At 38.2% G+C, this 20,672-nt stretch overlaps 1 protein-coding gene across 6 annotated transcripts in view; it reads right to left on the bottom strand.

Annotated features, from left to right (window-relative positions):
* Window positions 1-20,672, bottom strand: part of UMAD1 (UBAP1-MVB12-associated (UMA) domain containing 1) — an 86,718-nt gene that overhangs the window by 57,142 nt on the left and 8,904 nt on the right. For 2 of the 6 annotated variants that reach the window (XM_080579998.1, XM_080580000.1), the window contains one exon: window positions 2,380-20,205. The exons of 2 other annotated variants lie outside the window; for them this stretch is intronic. In XM_080579998.1, coding sequence (XP_080436124.1) covers window positions 2,380-2,416 — 37 coding nt within the window. In that variant the 5' untranslated portion in view covers window positions 2,417-20,205. The remainder of the gene's footprint in view (window positions 1-2,379; window positions 20,206-20,672) is intronic. 2 more of the 6 variants (XM_080579999.1, XM_080580001.1) reach the window with 1 other exon arrangement.

Raw genomic sequence — 20,672 nt, 5'->3', positions numbered from 1 at the left:
AGAAGAGCGCTGATAACATGCTGATGTTTTAATTGTTGCAGAGCAGTGTTTACACCAGGCCAAGGACTTTTCGGCTTCTTGCTCTGTCCTGCCAGCGAGCAGGCTGGGGGTGCAGCAGGAGCTGGGAGGGGACAGACCCAGGACAGCTGACCCAAACTGGCCAAAGGGGTATTCCATACCATCTGACGTCATGCTAAACAATATATAGGGGTGGCTGGCCGGGGTGGGGGGGCCGGCTGCTCGGGGATAGGCTGGGCATCGGTCAGCGGGTGGTGAGCAATTGCATTGTGCATCACTTGTTTCATACACATTATTATTGTTAATACTATTACCATTATCACTATTATTATTATTATTGTTATTATTATTTTCCTGTCTTAATAAACTGTCTTTATCTCAACTCACAGGCTTCACTTTCCCGTTTCTCTCCCCCCATCCCACGGAGGGAGGGGGGAGGGTGAGCGAACGGCTGTGTGGTGTTTAGCTGCCGGCCGGGTTAAACCACAACAAGTAAACAGTTAGATTGAACTATTACAGATCAACTGTACAACCTTCCACTACTGCAGATTTATGCTATCTGTCAAAGAAAATATTTCTTGAGCAAACAAAAAAAAATCAAAACCAAAAGAGTCTTCAAAATATTCCACATCTGCAATTTTAGTGGCTCTCCTAAAATCAGCAGCTGGCCAGAAAAATCAAACGTAAATATATCTGACAACTATTTACGATATGTTGTATACAACTTTAACTATTTTACCTTTTAAGTTGACATCTACAGGATTTTCCAGTTAATGGAAAACTCCTCATTAGACTTCTAACATCAAGCCCCGCCAACCTGGCTAATTTTGCTGTTATTTTAAACAAAAGGCGGAAAAAAATCACTGTCCTCTCTCCAACTTTTTTTTTTTGTCAACTACAAATATATATGAAACACTTTTAGACCAAGATAAAATGCAAATGGTTATAGTCTTAATGTTAACAGTGTTAAAATAAATCTTTACAGAACGTGACAGCACCTATGGCTAAATGAATATTTCTATGCATCCCCACTCAGCTGATGTTTTGAACAACATACATCTGTAAAAACTGAGCAAAGTCATATGCTGGTACCAGAATCACAGAGCAGGAGAAGCTTTTTTGACTTCTCTCAATCAAGGAAGTATTCATATCCAGCACATTTGGCCACCAAAGAGATTACTCACTATTTTTTTCTTTGGTTAAGGAAGCATTAAACATATCCTTGCAGAGAAGTCAACGATTTATTTTATTGGCAAGTCCCCAAATCCTCAGACGTTTGTTTCCATCCTATTCTGGACAATCTATTTATCTGAAGAGTGGGCCAGAACTGTAGACAACATTACTATAAAAACAGCAGATTTCTGGTAAGCACAACATGAAGAATAGGAAAAGATTTTCAGATACCCTGCCATGTAAGATGCTATAGTGTGCCTTGATAATGTACATGATCTGCCAATGAAGATCTAAAATTAGGTAGAATCTACATTATTTTTTTTTCCCATTTCTTCTGTTTACTAATGCACAGGGAAGGAGATGGTTGTTCTAAAAATCAAATGATCTGTCTCTGACCACTTGATCAATAAGTTGCAATAAGAAAGAAAACACTCAAAAAGCACAACTCTACTTCAGTTTCTGAAGATGACATTTGGAGACATAACTGAAGAAAGTCTATCACAGCATATGCTTTTTTAAGAACGACAAACTGTTATAATTGTTTGAGTTAGATACTAGGCTTTAAGGAAAGCGCCCAATTGCAATCAAAATGCTTCACTAAAAATAATCTCTACTGGGAAAATGGTAACAGCTGACAACAGATTTAAGTGAACTTATTATTAAACTAACAGGTTTGGATTGGGTTTTGATACCCAAAAAAGGCATTTAGTATGATTTCCTTTTCTTGAATCTGCTCAAACAACTGTAAGACATGTGACCTGAAGTTCAAATGCAGCCTCCCTGCGTTATATTTTACTGGACTGACAATGTAAAATAAGTTACGGTATAAATTTATATGACTAGTAGCTGCTATATATTTAAGTTCTACTGGTCTTACGAACCTGAAGTACCACCTCAATAATCTTCTAAACCACATGGTTTCTGGACACAAGATAGAAATGAGTAACACACTTGCCACTGAGACCGAGGATGCATCTATATAGCTATACGATGGCAGACAAGCTCCTTTGCCAACCCTTCTACGCCAGCAGGAGTCAAGGCAGCTCCAACTTGAACCATATAGCTCCATTACTGTGTCACTAGGTTCAAGGTAACCAAAACTTTGCTCTCAGGGGTCATTAGCTTAGGCACAGATAAACAACGTTGCATTTAAAATAAGTGTGGAAGTCCCGTGTCCAGAAAACCTACCTCCAAAATGAACTGGAATCTGGCTGGGCTTATCCATGCAGACAAACCCAGACACACTGAAGGTAAGTGAAATCAACTGCAAAAGCCACAGACCATCCAGGCAGAAGGGCTTAAGAAAATCCACAGCAGTATCACTGCTATTCTCTTTCCTATAAGGTTTTACTGGGGCAAAGACACAGCAGCAAAAAGTTAAAAATACAGTGACGGCCTTATTCTTTGTTCAAGAGCGCAAGGAACTACCCACCACTTCGCATCTGGATTCTGACACACAGGAGTGGCAATGAGGTATTGTACTCAGATGAAAAAAGGCTGGCCTAGCCAAACCTTCTGCTCATGTGCTCTTCTGGCAAATTTTGGTGTTCATCTCCCCCTGGTGGACTATGTACAGCGAAGGGAAATTGCTCCACCTAGAACAGGGAAGTCCCCCTCTAGAATCGACCTAGCTCCTTTTGTCTTCCAATAACTACAAAATGTTCACCCTCAGTGCACCAACTGGCAAAAGCAGCATGACCATCTAGAGTAAGTAGGTTGTGAGACATCAGCGTGGTCAAGGTGTTGCCAAGTGGGCAGGGGTAGCTCTCCTTCTGGAACTCACTGTGCTGAACACGTAGGACAATTAATTTAACACGTATACATTGACTGCTGTGCTTACCGGCTGTGGCACTGGAAGACTGAGCTAGAGTTCAGTTTGCACATGGAAAGGATGGAATTCAACAATGTGTGAAAGAGCATCCATAATTGGTGCAGACATATCATATGAGATCTGGATCAGTAACACATGAGTATACAGATCCAGAAGTCCTAATAGACTTATTTACATTCCCAGAAAGACACCAAAATACTAAGCTCTACTATTGTGCAAATGCCACAGAAGACATCACCAACAGAAGTGCATAAGGAAGGGAAGGAAAAGTCAATCAATCTTTCTTTGCTGATAATAGCATTAAGCTCTGGTCAGCAGAGCAAACACAACCAGACCTACGCTCAACTTCCCTGCTTAACACAATCCATCTCATGAATTGCTGCAGCTCCCTTACTTGTATACCAAACATTTTTTTGTATTACTTTACCTCCATATTCTGACATTTCCGCAGAGCTTTAGGTGAAGAAACAGAAAGATAATGTTCCAGTCACCTCTACGGAAACATAATTTAAAGATGAAGCACAGCAAACCTGATTTACACATGGCATATGAACGTCTTCATCTTAACTGCAGCTTTGTCAATCTAGCCAAACTTACCATTCACTGCAGTATTTGGTCTATACCAGACAAGCAATGTAACAAGAGAACATGTGGATAAATGCTAGAATTAAAATCTGTGCAAGACAGCAAAATAAAATATCTTGTTGAATTTTAGTATTTGAAAAAAACATGAGATTCACCTTACCCATCTTCCTACATAATACAACCACTAGGACTTTATCCAGGTTCTTCTTGCTTTGAATCTATGAACAATCTGAAGATTTCAGAATATGGGCAATAGTTTGGTATTTGCTCTGCCCTTAATCATCTATTTCCCAAAATCTACTTTAAAATTGTGGGTGGCACACTTGAGAGTAAGCTTCAAATACAGATACATTTGAATTTACAGCAGAAAAGGCTACATGCTTCTATTCTGTATTTTCTAGGCCCCCAAAAATTACCAGTGTTTACTTACTACAAGGATTTACAGCAATGGAGACAACATAGATGGATGTACTCCTTCAATATCAAATCAGATCTACCAATTACACTGTGTTATACTCACAAGTCACCACGATGAACAGAAAAACTAAAAGATGTCTCCTCCCCACTGAGTTAGTACAAGCTAAGACTTGCCACTGTAAACTTTCAAGGTGACAAATGCTCTGCTCAGCACTTGTGAATTCTTAAGCACTTATACTTTATTAAAAATAAACTTGAAGGTACTATCTTTGGCAATATTAAGCACCTTATCTCAATGTGCTAAGGATACAAAACTGTTTAACTTTCTATAAACTTCACTTAATCATATCAAGACTTCACAATTCTTACTGAAAGCTAACCTGGTCAACATGGAGGAAGGAGAAAAAACAGGAGTCTGTATATAGAGAGCAGAAATACAGATTATAATTCTACTTTTCTTGAAGATTTACAGATTTATTTTTTTTTTTGCAGCCTGACAAAATGTTCCAACTTCACCTGAGTCTGCTGCTAATCAGCTATCTTTTATACTAGCACTGGAATAAGTTTCCCAACCTTCTTCAACCTGAATTCGCCATGGGACACAGCGTATGTACATAATTCCTGTGAAAGAAACTGCTTTCACTCCACTTGTAAAAAAAAAAAGTTCTAATTTAAGAAACATGTTTTCTTAAAAGTATCCAGGTGTTGTAGCAAGCACCTTAAACATACCAGTAAAACCACCTAAGCTTCACTTGAAAACACCCTGAAATCTACCAGCTTAAACATCAAATTTGCAATGGCTATGCAGATGCATCCATACACATACAAGCACTACATCAGTATTTTCTCCAACATCAATCATCAATTTAGGAATCTGCATTCTTTGGATGATGCTTGGTTTTAATAGTGAGGTGGCTCTGAAGCTATCAAGCAATACTTCTGTAGAGTTGTCTGCTTTTTTCTACTACGTATCACTCTTCATCCATGTATTCTCAGTCACTTTCACTACAATCCCAGGTGGAAACTTGTGTTCTTAGGATCACAGCAGCCCCCTTTCAGGGGACTTCTAAAATCCCCAAACTTCGTTGTTCTAAAACATTTCTCTTGTATTATTATCTTTACTCCTTTTTAGAGGACTCCGTTTGAGATATCAAATAATCCAGGTATCTAGCTAGCATAGATATTTGCAAAAGCAAGCAACTTTCTGCTACAGAATGATGCACCTGTGACCCATCATTGGCTTACATATTCTCAAGGTGGCTTTTGGCACATGGTTGCTCTCAGCCAAGTTGCCTATAGTTGATCCTGCTCAAGCCTGTGAGCTCGCTAGTGACAGACTTACAACTCACCTAGTAAAATGTTTTAGGGACTGCAAAGTTCATAGCTTTATTTCTGCAGTCACCCCACCTAATGTACGTTCCTGCACGTTTGTTTCACTGCATGCTCCCTCAGGGCTTTCTTCTTGATGTCTTGCACACATTTGCATCTACTTCAATTTGGGGGTTACAGCAAGTTTCCTATCAGGAAAACACAGCCCTTAACACCCAGGTTTATATAAGAGCTAGATGGCTTCTCAACTTCCTCTGGAATGGGCACAAATGATGAAAAACAGACTTGCCATGTGGAACAGTGAGAATGAAGTCCCTGGGAGCCACCAGTGCTAATGCTTTTCTCAACTGAAACAAACCACCTTTTTGTGGCACTCCTGAAAATTCCTTTCTTACCAAGGCAAGTCTATACTTGACTTCTTGAAAACAAACAAACAATGACCACTAACAATAACAACAAAAACAACAAGATTAAATGTGGGGTAAAAAGCTGCAGAACTTATGAAGTGATGTGAACAGAATTTTATTCTCCCTGATGGAGATATTAGGGAATGGGAACAAATGCCTTCCGCACACTGGCAGACCATGCTAAGAGTTGCACACTCCAGCACTTTTCCTTCAAGGAATCTCTCAACTGTTCCCACCCTAGGGTGTGAAAAACACAAATCTGATTACTCCAGACAAACAAACGGAACAGGCGTCCTGGTGGGTGGTGCCCCACACCTGTCAGTGTTCAAGGGACATTTGGACAATGCCCTCGGTGACATGCTTCTGCTTTTGGTCAGCCCTGAAGGGGTCAGGCAAAGACTCCATGGTCTTTGCATGGCCAGTCCATCTGAACTGTTGTTCTATTCTAAATCAAACAAAAAAACAGAAACAAATAAACACCATACCAAACCAAAAGAGGCACAGTATAGCAAGACTGCAATTGTGCTGTGAAACCAACTGAGCTACGGACACTTGAGTTTTTGTAAACCTTAACTACCTAGTCTTGTATACATGCACAACACTGTTATACCAATAAAATACAGTGCTGAACCACCCCATTTTGAAAGAAAAATAACAGCAGCTAGTCATGAAAGTTTAAGGTTGTTCCTGGTTTTAATAAAGTCTTAAGTAAATGTTGCAACAAATGAAAAGATTTTTAAAAGGTTGAAAATTATTTCTAAGAGAAAAGGTTAGTTTAGAGTAACGATATCCTTTCATAGGTACAAAAAAAAATAGGCTTTTGCAGTTGCATGGTCTGTTTTCCTTTGTTACTCATTAATAACTTTATGATCATTGATCTGAGTCAATTAAGCCTCAGGAAAGTCTCTAAAATGGAGCTGCTAAACCAGCTCAGCACAGCCAAGGGTTGCATGACTGCGCGCAGCCTCTCGGGGCCTTTGTTGCCCACCGGCAGCCCAAAGCCGAGCGTTCTGCCAGGCTGAGAGTGCTGGCTGAGATGCGTGGCTGCGTGACTGTGGACGAGCACGCTAGCTTGTCTCCAGAGCGCCACTTCTTGCCACGCTGTAAGGCCAGAGTTAAAGGAGAGAGCTTCGTGGATAAAAGGATGGGACTGAGGGAGAAAAAGTTACGTGCTAGCTAAGACTAGCATGTGACAAAAAGCCATAGGAGGCTAGACTGTATTGGTTTTGCTCGTGATGCAACCACCAGTTATTTTGAAAGGTTTTTCCTTTCGGAAGCATTATGTATTTCATCGTACAGCACTCATTTGTCTCACGGAATGCATGATTTTTTTTACCTAGTTAGAAGCCTGCAAGCCACAAGTTTAGTAGACGATGATACTTTTAAAGAGCATAACTATCCTATTAGAACTTCAATTTTTACACCTAAAAATAAATAGTATTTTAGAAATACTGTAAATATATATATATATTAGTTTTTATTTAATTAGCTTCCTCTGGAAAGAAAAAAAGACTGCAATCTACTATTTTTTTTTCTTATCAATGCAGAAGTGTACTATTTAGTTACCAAAATAGGTATGACTTTAGCCCAAAGATCATGACTGATCTTTGATAAGTAAATTCTTTACCTCCCTAAAAACCAATAAGCAAAGCATGCCCAATTTTTTTGGATAAAATGCACTTATTTTGTTACTATTTTTCTTGAGCACGTGCACCATTCTGTGCCACAACTTCAAATTTTTAAAATAAATATATTCAACTTTCATTACATCACACAGATTTTTAAAGAGTCAGTAATGCATATGACAAAAATAAATCTGGAGAGGAAATTAAGGTATTTTCTAGAACTATTTATAGTAATCCAGTCATGTAGAACTGATTGTATTTCCTCCTATACTGAAAATGCACAGACAGCTGCATACAAAATAGATGTCATCAGCGTTCAACTTACATCCAGTGCAAAAACTAGTAGGGAACCTTACTAACAAGTACGCTAACACTACTTTCAGTTTACACAGGGAAAGAGAACTTTGCTGTGACCAGATCTCGAAACTAACAATTTGCATAGATTATCACATATCTCTGCAGAATATATTCACATATAAGAACTACAAACAATTAAACTCATTTTCTTAAGAACTAAATTTCCAGAATGGTACAACATTTATTTTAATGAAAGCACTTAGATACAAAGTAAATTGTTGGCAGCATGAAGTTGTTTTGTATTTTTTTTAATTAAAAGAAGCTGTAAAGCATAATTATAACCTAAAGTTTCCCCCAAATGTCTGGAATCTGGCCAAAAGCTATTGGTTTCTCTAAGATTTAAGTCTTTTGAGCATCGGAAGATGAATCTTGAACAGGGATAGCTAATACTTTGCATTATGTCTTTTGTAAGTTATGTTTTTTCTACGCGTCTACCTATTCATTTTAAAATTTGTTAGCTTTAGGGGCAGAAGGGCATTGTAATTTACACGGACAAACTGATCTAGTGGACAGGCCACCTGAATTTGGTTAGTTCAAGGGTAAATTAAAGACATACTTGGTCCCTTCCCCATTTCTTCTCATGTTCCAAGGCATTTACAGAGAATTTAATTGCAGTGGTTCCATCATACGCTGTGTTTAATGCTCTGAAATTCCCCTCTGTCAAGAGACCATGATCATGGATGATTCTAATACCTCCTGGCATTCTTCCAGCAAACGCCAGAAAGAAATGGTTTTATGAGACTGGACCAGATACTTACCCTTTTTCTCTTTTGCTACTCTGTTTACCTGTTATTTGACTGCCTGAGGATGTTCAATGGAAGATCTCACAGCAACAAGTCAGGAACTGGAACTCTGCTTCACTTGATTAACTTAGAATTTAACTTTGATCTTTTCAATACTATACCAAAACCACCTCCAGTGCACACACTTATTTAAATTGAAGCTACTTCTTCAATTCACTGTGACGAAAATAATTCATTAAACTCAGATTGGCAGATGAAAACCATATACATTTAATGCACTAAAAATATTTTGTTCAGAAGCAGGTAGTGCAGCAAAATTTTAGTAACGTTCATTAAGAATCAATTCCACAGTGCAATATTTCCTCTGCATTTTGTAAAACATGAAAATAAAGGCAACAATTATCCTTCAATGCTAAAATATGGGTAGATTTTAGGGGGAAAAAGGTAACCAGGCACTCAGTTTACATCAAACTAAGTATAATGCAGCCTCCCCCATCCACAGTGCTGTTTACTCAAACTATATTTATTCAAGCTATATTTATTCATCTACATCAAAATTTACGTCAAGATCCAAAACATCCAAGCATTTCCACTATAACTGTATCATGACTTACCGTCACCATCAAGAGAACCCCCAGAGCTCAACCAACAAAAATAATTGCATATAAATCCAACTTGGGAAAGCAAGAAGGTGACAGACATGACCATGACCCTCAATACACACGTTTTTTAAGGTTTCAAGGGAATATACAAACTGTCCCAAAGTTTCTTCACCAGATATCTCAGTGAGAGTCCATTGTGCTTAGCTTCATGGTGCTTCAGTAAGTACAAATAAGATGTCAAGACATGCTTCCATTTAAGGAGGAAAATTATTTTGTATTAACTAGCACCCCATCAAATGTAATTACTGTGTGTGCATATATTTATATAGGTTAGATATGTTTAAATATATATATTTATATAGGTTATATAGGTTATAAATGTTCCTTTGGATACATTTTGTCTGCCAAACATACAATCCAAGACTTTTATCTGTCTTTAATACACCAGAAACTAGAAATATCTAAAAGTAGACAAGATTTTAACAACTTGCAATACTAAATGCACTTCAGGATATTTCTGCCTCTGCTTGACTAGCAATTCAGCACATTTCTAAAGCAGTGAGGGTCATATTACTTATTCTGAATACCTGCACATCGTACTGCAACAGCTACGTTTCATACAGGACCTTCAATTTATAATTCTGAATATGGCATCCCAGCTAGAAGTGCTGGGTGTTTTGGAGGGAGGAAAGAAGGACAAGGATAATGTTACATTCTGTTCCAGCTTGCAGATTATTTCTGGATGCAGTTTATACTGCATTTATCTGTTTAATTATCTTAAAGAATACACCCCAAGTCCCCACCAACTGCTCTTTTTTTAACTTCATCACCACTTCTGTTCTTCTGAGTTGTTTAACAGTAACAGAAAATACATGAGACGCACTCACAGAGTAAAACTATGAGCAAAAGTCAAATAACATCCCACAGTATACCAGCTATCATCTTCTCCTTGCAGGTCATCATTGTGGCACACTGTCCTTTCAGTCCTTTCAAAAGGGGCAGAACACACTGGACTTCTGACACATGAGATTGACAGGCTGGCCCTTAACACTCCAAATGTCACATGTAAGCACTTCTGTTATTTTAAGTCACACAGACAAGACAACAAAATTAATTGTTGGTTGTTCTCCATTTGGCAAAGATGACAGAGGATGTATTTGAGAAAAGCCATCAGTAGTAGAGCGGAAAGAGAGGTTATAAAGTAAGGGCCCCTAATAACATGTTCTTTCTATCCCACATTGAGGTTGATCTTCAGAGTCTAGATCAGAAGTTCCTAGACATGTCCTCATCAGAAAGGCCTTAACTTTGTAATTTATTCTCTGCACATGAAGTTCATTGACTTTACGTACAGACTGCAAGCAAACAGATGTCTTATGCTGCCAGGAACATGCAGAGGATTCGGAAGTTTCACTGGACCCAAGGGAGAGGGTGGGAGAGGAGAGAAGGGAGGTAGTAGGCAAAAACACACATACCACGCCTTCTCAAATAAGAACACAAAAGAACAACATGAACATCTATAGCTTTCCATCTGATTTATCAAAGAGAAGCTAGAAAAGAAAGCATTTCTTGCTCAAGACTAGCTGCTAAGAAGGTAAGTGAATAAGACGGGCAGCTGAAAGATACCTGCTTGAGGTTAAGCTTCTGTTGTTCAACCAGTAAAAGGTATCAGAACATCATGGAATCACAGAATCATAATGGTTGGAAAAGCCCTCCAAGATCATCTGGTCCAACCACCCCCTACCACCAATGTCACTAAACCACGTCCCTAAGCACCAGGTCCAACCTTTCCTTGAACACCCCCAGGGACGGCGACTCCACCACCTCCCTGGGCAACCCGTCCCAATGCCTGACTGCTCTTGCTGAGAAGAAATGTCTCCTCATTTCCAACCTAAACCTCCCCTGGTGCAACATGAGGCCATTCCCTCTAGTCCTATCACTAGTTACCTGTGAGAAGAGGCCAACCCCCAGCTCCCCACACCTTCCTTTCAGGTAGTTGTAGAGAGCAATGAGGTCTCCCCTGAGCCTCCTCTTCTCCAGACTAAACAGCCCCAGTTCCCTCAGCCGCCCCTCATAGGACTTGTGCTCCAGACCCTTACTAACAGGGAAAAGCCCTGTTCTATTTTAAAACAACTTCCACAGCAGTACTGCTTGCTTCAGGCTTAAAAAAAATTATGCAGATAAATAATATTTACTGAGAACTTCAAAATGTAAAATATTGAATAACTTCTTACAATCACACGCAGAACCAGAATGTGGCAAACAGCTTTTACTTATTTATTTGTTTGTTTTAAAGACAAGACAACTCCATTTCTTTTACAAGCCAGTGTTGTCAGCCCCAGTCCCCCAAGGAGCTGGAAAAGGTCCACACTGGTCAGGTCTCAGTGCTGGCAGCAGAGGGAGCCCAGAAGAGCTCTGCTGCTCGAAACCTGTGCCTGCAACACACGTCCCAGCTTAAGGCTGTGACAAGTTGCCAAAAAGTACGATCTTCAATCATCTTCACCCAAAAAGTATGACCTTCAATTGCTTTGCTTAAAATTCTCCCCCTTTTTTCTCCTCATATTTTCTTAATATTTCTAAAATGGTAATTTAGTCTAATAGCAAAGATCTGATAATACGGTACTACACTGCAGTCAAGTTCTATTTAAAATCAAAAGCATATTCTAACAAACCACAACTCATTATCTTCACACAGTACACATATTTTGCTATCAACAAGAAGATTAGGATGGGTATGATGTCTGGAAAGGCATATCCAAAACAATAATATAAAAAAGCAGCTGTCTCAGAAGCCACAAAAAGCATTACAGATCTAAATTCATTAGCTGTAGCTTCTGCACATGAACACAAGTGTCCTGGATCTGACCGGGAAGCAGCTTAACTCCTGCCTCGCCTTGCCTCCCTTGTGGCACGCTGCATGCATAACCAGCACCCTTTTTCCTGAAAACAAGGAAAAAAGAAGGAAACAAACAGGGGAAACCAGAGCAGATCCCACTTTTTGCCTCACCTTGTAATTGGCCTACTCTAGATGCAATGAACATGAGATTTGGGCCCCACAGTCCGAAGGTATTGAGGGTCCTGCCCATCACAAAGAGCCCTCCCGGTCACCTGTACTTGAGTTTGCTTGGGGCACCTTTTTCCCCTTCCATTAGAAGCTGGACCTGGCTCATACAAAAAGGAATGGTCAACTTGGACAGCGTTGAGCCAAGCCAGAAAGGGGCCAAGCCTGATGCCTAAGAGATGCCAACATGTTCATGTCTCTTCATACTGTTTTATGGTCTTTTTGTTTTGAACCTTTTGTCATCTCAATTAAAGAAAACAAAAATTACAACATATGCAGGCTAGGGAGCAGAGACCAGTATTCAGTTTCCCTACTCTGAGATCACTGCAGCTCAATGAGTTATGCAGTATCAGGGAAGTTCCTACATTGTGCATTATTGAAGTAGAACCACTATGCAGCCAGAATAAACAGTGGTGGTGCTCCCATCTGGGCTGTTTTAGACTTTGATGCTAGACGATGTGCTAAGCCTATGCAGAACTAGATTTTGAGGTCTCCTGCTTCTTGGATGAATGCTTGAATAAGCACAAACACACACCAAACACATTTCAAGAACATTCTGTAACTTCAGCTTTTGGTTTTGAATCAAGTGGACAGATGTGCCTGATGTACGGTGCCTTGATTCTAACACTTCAGCTCCAGAGCATACCAAGAATTCAAGCTTACTCTTTGGTTAGTGGATCATTTTAGGCAAATATGCTCAAAACATTTTGTAAGCTGAATTTCAGAGATGTTTAATTCAATTTATCGGCTCACTCTTTCCTAATTTTCTATAACAAAATGCACAAGTTGGAAACTGTGTGTGGCTTGTTTCTGGGTCTCAGCTCTAGCTCACAGAGCAGTAAAGCAGGAATAAATTTTTGTAAGTTCAGAGTCTGTATATACATATGAATATATGGAGTTTATATTCTTCTATATATGAAGAAATATGAAGTTTATATTCAACTTGAGTCAGTATATCCAATTTCCTTTAAATCTTAGCAAAGCTCCTCCTTGCGCATCTCTTCATAACTGTGTTGACTTAATTTGTGAGTTAGTAAAAGAAAGTTATAGGAAAAAAAAATCTCTCTCCTTATTCTCTATCCTAATGAAGGGTGCACTGGTATGTGTGCTTAATATCCATGTTTTAAAGATAATACCTACTGCTTTCTGCTACAACAGCTATGCTAATGCTTTTGTAAATCAAATCTTCCTTTGTTGTAGCCTTCCCCAGCTGCAAGAACCAAATATGAAGTCATTCTGAAGAAATTTAAGCAGGTTTCCTTTAAGAAAAAATAAATGGCAAAGAAATAGCCATGAATTCCTATTCTCTCCTTCTCAAAAAAAAAAAAGAAAAAGAAAAAGAAGAAAAAAAGCCAAAAAATTTATACAAACTGAAAGAAGGATAAAAAGTAATCGCAGGGGGTTTATGTTGTTCCTCCCCCTTACTCACCCTGAAACAGGAAAGCTATGAGCTTGAACTCCTGCGCAACTGCAGTATATTCCTGGTCTAGACAGGTCTGAGCAGAAAGAGCTTTAGAATGATATGGCCTGTCAGGAAAAATCCTCTCCCTGCCTCCCCCCCAGCCTCCCCCAGGAAAAGCCTGGGACTCTGAATCATTTTAAGGAAGTTTGCCTGTTTTTAACTGAAAAAGGAATGAATATATTGTATGCGCTTAATGGTGGTCAGATGCTAAAGACCGCATCATTAATTTGGGCGTAACTGGAAGAAAAACAAAAAGAAAACACCAGAACAAACCAAAAGACACCCTCACAGCTGACAGCTTACTAATACTGACCCTGAGAGCTCTCTCCACAGTTTGTACTCATTCTCATAGACAAAATACTAAGCTCCATATTCACCTAGATACCCTTACAAAAACAAACAAACAAAAAACACCATGCCAGCAACAACAACACAAAAAACAATGACATAAAAGGCTATATGTATCTGCTGAGTGTATTTGAAGTCCCACGTTTATCACAACTGCTGAGAAGGGGTCAAAACACAGAGACATTCACATCCTAACAATATTCCTGACTTCAACTGACTTAAGCTTTTACATGATTTTCTGTCCCATTATCATTTTTGCCCCACACATAGCTTTTGTAGCAAGTTACCAAGCTTAAATTGAGGAACCAATACACAGAATTAAGATTGTGATTGCAACCCGTGATTAACACAGTTAACTATAACAACATCAAACTGTGTGCTAATTTGTTACAGAAATAGAAACACTGCACAAACTTTTCAAATTCCTTGTGCTGTTCCAAGGCATCCCTCATTCCACACACCTTTTTTTTTTTTAACTTTTTTTTTTTTAATATCATGTCACAGAATATCCTCACAACAGTGGTAGCATTACAAGAATAATTTATTAAAACATACAAAAATCATAAAGTGATCATGATCACCCACGCTCCCAAAACAAACAACCAAAAATCTAGCTGGGGATATTATCCATATAGTAATCCATGGTCAACGTTGCAAGCAAAAGCTTACTTCTGACTGCTGGAATAGAGAATAATTTCAGAACCGACTCCGTGCAGCCCTCATTTGCAGGGGGAAAGCAGCATGAAGAAGCTGAAGATCATTCGTCTGCATGAGCAGAGATCAGAAAGTACATTATATTTTTGGCAAGCACCAAAGATGCGTTATGGCAAAAGTAGATGAAATAGCACTGAAGTGCAAAACAATTGCCTGGATAAATCATCCGTATCCTTTAATTTCTTTGGCCCTTACTGAAAGGTACTAACTAGTGAATCAAGAAAGAGCAGCTAGAGAAAAAACACCTTTACGCACAAGGTGACAAGTCACCTTTCACATGGATACCTACAATGTAAGTGACCTGAAACATTTGTGAAACAAAGAGTAATCTTGTTGAGTTTCTTTATATTACCTAAATAAAAAAATATAAAAATAAGATACTGTCTCTCAGGCTCTCATGTCTCTCAGATAAAAAGGGGTAAAGCAGTCTGCAGTTTGGTAAAGTATTTTTAATTCATCTACTGATGAAACGCACCAAAACATTTGCCAGAGATAGGGAGGGACGTGTGTAAAATCAGCTCAACATGACATTTCCTTCGGAGAAAATTAACAGTGGTTAACATCTGTGTAAGGCTGAATGACTTCAACCAGACAGACAGTGATTGCATGGGCTAATGACTAGGGCTCTCTTTGGAAAGAATGATGTTCTAACTATGCTGTAAATTGCTAAAAGACAGACTCCAACCTGAATTTATCATTTGCCAGGATAGCAACTTACACTCCTGGAACACATTTTCCACCACTCTGTTTTTCAGTTAGCTGTAGTCGTAAGTTTATCTTATACCTTTTTTAGTCCAAGCCTCATTTTCCTATATATCTTGAACAATTTTCTTTGCATCATAAAACAAAGAAGTTTCTACTGCTAGAATAGATCTAATGACCAGCATAAGTTGGGAAATAAAGCTTACAGCCAGCATTTGAAAATCCCTACTTTTACACTGCATTTTGCTATTCTTCCAATAAGCAGCCAGGGTTTTCCTTTCTGATATTCCAACCGCACATTGATTTAAGAACACTATACAGACCACCGTCACCAGACTAAGGCGCTACCTACTTGGTAGTGTACTACGTATGGGAGTAAAACTGTCAGAATCCAGGTGTCAGAAGTGAACAGAACACTATGAACAAGGGTTAAAGAACACGAGGACAACTATGTAAATACATAGCTGCAGGACTGTCAAGTCCAAGGAATGCCCACATCTTTCCTGAGGATAAGTGGAGGGGGGAGTAAAAGAGGTGGGGGGAAGGGGATTTTCTTAAGCATATTCTACTTCCATCACTATTTTCAAGTTTTAAAATCAGTAGGAACAAACCTCTCAGGAGCACTTTGGAGACCTGCACACTTAGAAAATGACTATTATATATCAAGTCAGAAGGCAGTTAATACGAAAAACAGGAACGCAACTCCAACCAATATTTTCTTAGAGGGCTGGCAGCAAACTGTCAGATGCATGTGTGACCTCAAAACAACCTTTTGCCAGATGCCTCTTTAACCTCTTACAATTACATCAATTTCTAAAACGACTGGTACATTTTACCATTTTCCCCCTTTGGTTATGCAAATTAAGAATATGTACTTAAAAGACTAATTAAAAATGTTACTGTGCACTTTCATCTATCTTAAAAGCCTCAAAATAATTGCCTCTAATATATCACCAAATATTTAAACTTATTTTTTCCTCCCCAGGAATAAAACTGCAATAAAAGTTAAACAAAAAGTATTTATCTTCCTTCTTTAGTCAAATTCAAAACAAGATAACTTTAATATAGCTGTGAGTTAAGGGGCCAAGACAGCATTTTTTTTTCTTTGGTTAGGCTAAATATGTTAATGCCTTTTTACCATTTTAAAGCATTTTTATCATAAAAAAGTATGTTATATATCTTTCATTGTAATCAATAGACATAAACACAATGATTTGCATTATTCATACTCAAAAATCATCCGTACGCTAACATTTAAAGAAAGGCACTTTTGCAAATTTAAATTAAAAAAATCAAATACATAATTGTGTTTACAGGGGCTCAAGCCTTAGAAAGCAAAGAGAAATGTAATGAAATGAAAAGTAGGTCATGTACACTAAAGTGCTAAACATTCTAACATCTGATCTGTGACTGAGAAAACTATTTTAAAATCTAGAAGTACACAAGTAAATGAACAATTGAACAGTCCTTTGTCGACAGAAAAATCCACTTTGATGAGGCATTAAAAAAAAGATTTTCTGCACTGTACAGCATCTAGGAAAAATATTTCCTTTAAGAAATATACCTACTTATGCAGCAAAACAATGTATTTCAGTTGTTCTGTAACCCAGTTCCTTTAATCTGCATAAGAGATGCTGAGTTCACTCAACCAAATCACTACTGGCTTTCAGAATACAATCAACACATGCTTTTCAACAGTATTAATATAGCATGAAGCTTGTGCTCCTAATTATTCATGTTTTTGCATTCTGTTTTTCCCCCTGCTGTAAAATATGCAAATTTACTTCTTTGTGTTATTTAGGTCCCACATGGGCCTCAACAGATCTGCTTGGAAGGAATTACAAGCCAACATCTAGATACATGCTGTCAACATTTCAAGCTTCATTATTTTTATTAGTTCGGAATGCCATTATAAATTTGATATTAGGTTTTTAAAAGCTTTTTATAAATCTGATGAAAACCTACAGTCTAATAAAATGGTGTACTGATAATTACTACTGCTCGACTTTGTGTGCACGCACGCGGGTGTCTGAACGAGACAGAGAAAAGCACTACAACTACTGAATACAAGAGAAATCACCATCTAGCGGTACTATGGAAAAATGCAGTTTGTTTTTGTGAAAAAATTAGTACCCAGGAGGATTAGTTTGACTTCATTACTGAATGAAGGGTAGCCATTACCTCCTTATGCAGCTAACGATCAGTAACAGGAGAGGACTGTTTCTTCTCTTTCTGAATTCTTCCCCCTCTCTTTTCAGTCAACTCTAACTGGAGAATTCAATGCCCAGATGAGCTACTGACTATTTTTAAGTATAAAATCCAGAAAGCAGCACTTCAAGAAATAGGTCACTTAATACAGCAACTTCTTGGAGTGCACCAAAGCAATCACTTACCTTGGTGCAAGTTAACATATATACAGTATTTTTTTTAAATCTAAATAATACATTTCCCTAAAATCTCAGATTATTGTAAATTTATTATTAAATATTTTAAATGTAAACAAGAAAATGAAATGGCAGTTTGTTTGTTTGTTTTTTTGAAAACTGCAACATTGGAAAGAGATACACAAACACTCATATAAAAAAACATAACATAAACCCATTGATGCAGAAAGTAAAAGGACAGTGAGCCACTGCTTTTTTCCAACTGGTACAAAGCCTTGTGCATTTCTTAAATGTAATAGCATATTTTAAAACACTGTAGCATCCCAGCCTTCCTTACTAGCACCACTAAAAGCTCTTCAAATATTAATGGAAAGAACAGCGTAGAGATTCACAGGAATCTACTACACATTACTATGAACTCATAGAAAACAAACAGCAGCAGCAACACCAAGTTCTTACAAATCTTTCTTGATGTATTTCATCTCCGAGGTATACATACACATGGGAGAAGCCAAAAAACTATTTGAATTGTACTAATAAAATAGTATGGAGGTAGTCCTTTTATTTGGAAGGATCAGTATATTTCTCTGTCATAATATATTCACTCTTGAAAATTTTAAAACTGCAGATTTCTCTCAGAAGTAAAAATTTAAAATCTTCAAAACATACATAGAGATCTATTTTAGTAAGATCAACATGTAAACAATACAGAATTTATTTTAAGACACATTTACATGTTGAGTGACAATGTGGGTGTCCCTTAATTCAAATATGCAATTTAACCAGTTCTTCATTCCACAATAAAAAGTACCTCAAAAAATATCTGTATGTAGATTAAATTAATGGAAACACAGAAATGATGAGAGGAACAATATATGCAATATTACTCAACAAAAAAACAGATTTTCTGTTTTCCAAAACTAAAGACTGACTGGTGTTGATCATTTTACTGTTTTATATCTCTGGTACAGAAGATTTCCTGATTTGTTAAGGATATTATTTTGCAATATAACTATGGTTAACACAGGGAAACATTCAGGTGGCTATAAATCATACCTTTCACAATCTCATAGCTGAATGATGATGCTTCTGCCTACAGATGAGGATAAGTCCATATAAAGGAGTTATAATACTGAATTAACTCAGTAATATACATTCTGAGTACATCAGAGGAAGGTTCAAGTACTTCACTGCAGATAAAACCGAAGTTCAATTGCTTTGCAGAGACTGGCTTCAGATAGGATGTCATAACTGACCACCACAATTTGGACATAAGAATATGTCCAAATCATAATTTATCAAACTAGTTGCAAGTCTGACCACACTTGTTTTGTTGAATTCCTTCTCTTTAGACATGAGCACTGAAACTGAAGGTATGCAGTGGTTAATTCAATGCACCTGGATTCGCCTAAATATCAGAAGTCCTTCTCCTTAATGGTAAAAAGATTTCAAAACACTTTTTTTTCCTTTGGCCTACGATTATTTGTATTCTCTTCAGAAGAAAAGTAACAGGCAAAAATCACACTTACTACAGTAATGATAAACATAATAAATAGGTATTAATTCAGAAGTTGTTTACTATTTCTGCATGGCCTCCAAGAATCTAGGAGAACACAGTAGGGAAAAGTGAGGCTTACAGAATAGACGTGTCTTCTCAAAATTCCTACCGACCCTTCTCACCATGATCATAGCTTCTCTGTGACCGTGACAGTAATTCCACTCCATTGAGAATCCCATGCCTTGCCATTTTTTCCTTGGGTACTTACTCTTGAATCTTTGAAAAATTCTACAACTAAATTGTTTAATCTCAGAAAAAGACCCCTAGGTGACAGTCAGGTGTAAGTCAGTAATAATAGTCCCTAAAAGTTAGGTACTTTTACAGATCAGGCTTATCAGTATCAGCAACCAAACTATTTCTCCAAGCCATTTACTCCATTCCAATTTGCCACAAAAAAGTCCCCTGAAACAAAACAAAGTAGTAAAACAACTCTTAAATCCATGAACGAGAACGGCCTTTAAAACAAAAGTAAAAATAGATAAAGCAGACTTGAAGTTGGGCACGATTGAAGAGCTCCTCCAAATACTAGGCAGTCAACTCCGTGCAGCCCCAAGCACACCCATCAGGCTCTGCAGCCTCTTCGCCAGATCCAGGGGTTTGGCTGTCCGTGCCCAAGGATGGCACGGATGTAGCAGAACGAAAGCACATGGACCAGGATTTTTCCCACAGCTAAGAGCTGCTCTGCTCTCCTTGCTCAGGCAGCACGGGACTGTGCCCCTCCTTGGTGACGTCTCTGCCCACGCCTGCCTGTCCTCTTGTCACCTTTGCTTGGCTGCAGGCTCACCCACCTTGTGGAGCAGCCGCCCTCGCTGCTCCTGCACGCACACTGGCTTCTTTCTAATTTTGCTGCAAGAGCAATCAAGACCCTGCACATCAGCATCTTAAAATAAACCTGAAAACAAGATGAACAATTAGCAGTAGTTTTTGAAGAGAACATACAGAACAATATCCTGCAACAAGTAAGATTTCAGTTGTCTTCAAGCTAACAAAAAAACCACTCACCACCCATCACAGCAGAACCATCAGCATTATGTGGATGTTTACAGAGTTTCTCACCACCTTGCCAAAAAACAAATAGAAACAGCACTGCTGCCTCAATTTTTCAATTCCTGATCTTTGACAGATGTTAGGAGTACCAATCACATGTATCTTTGATATCTGATGGGAGATTTTCAGCCGTGTGTCAAACCAATGCACTAGTACTAATACGTCTTCTTCTACGTGGCTAGCAATAATAAGAATGGATGATAGACTGGAATTTGTGTAATAAAAGCCAAAAAAAATCCTTAAAAAATAGCTACTCTTCAAGAACCCTAAGCTAACTCAAAACAAACAATGGCATTCAGAACATTAACTTGA

This window comes from Anser brachyrhynchus (genome assembly GCF_964034855.1).
Source record: "Anser brachyrhynchus genome assembly, chromosome: 2".
Lineage (NCBI taxonomy): Eukaryota > Metazoa > Chordata > Aves > Anseriformes > Anatidae > Anser > Anser brachyrhynchus.
The sequence above is the reverse complement of the archived record's forward strand: the minus strand, read 5'-3'. Positions and strand labels throughout refer to the sequence as shown.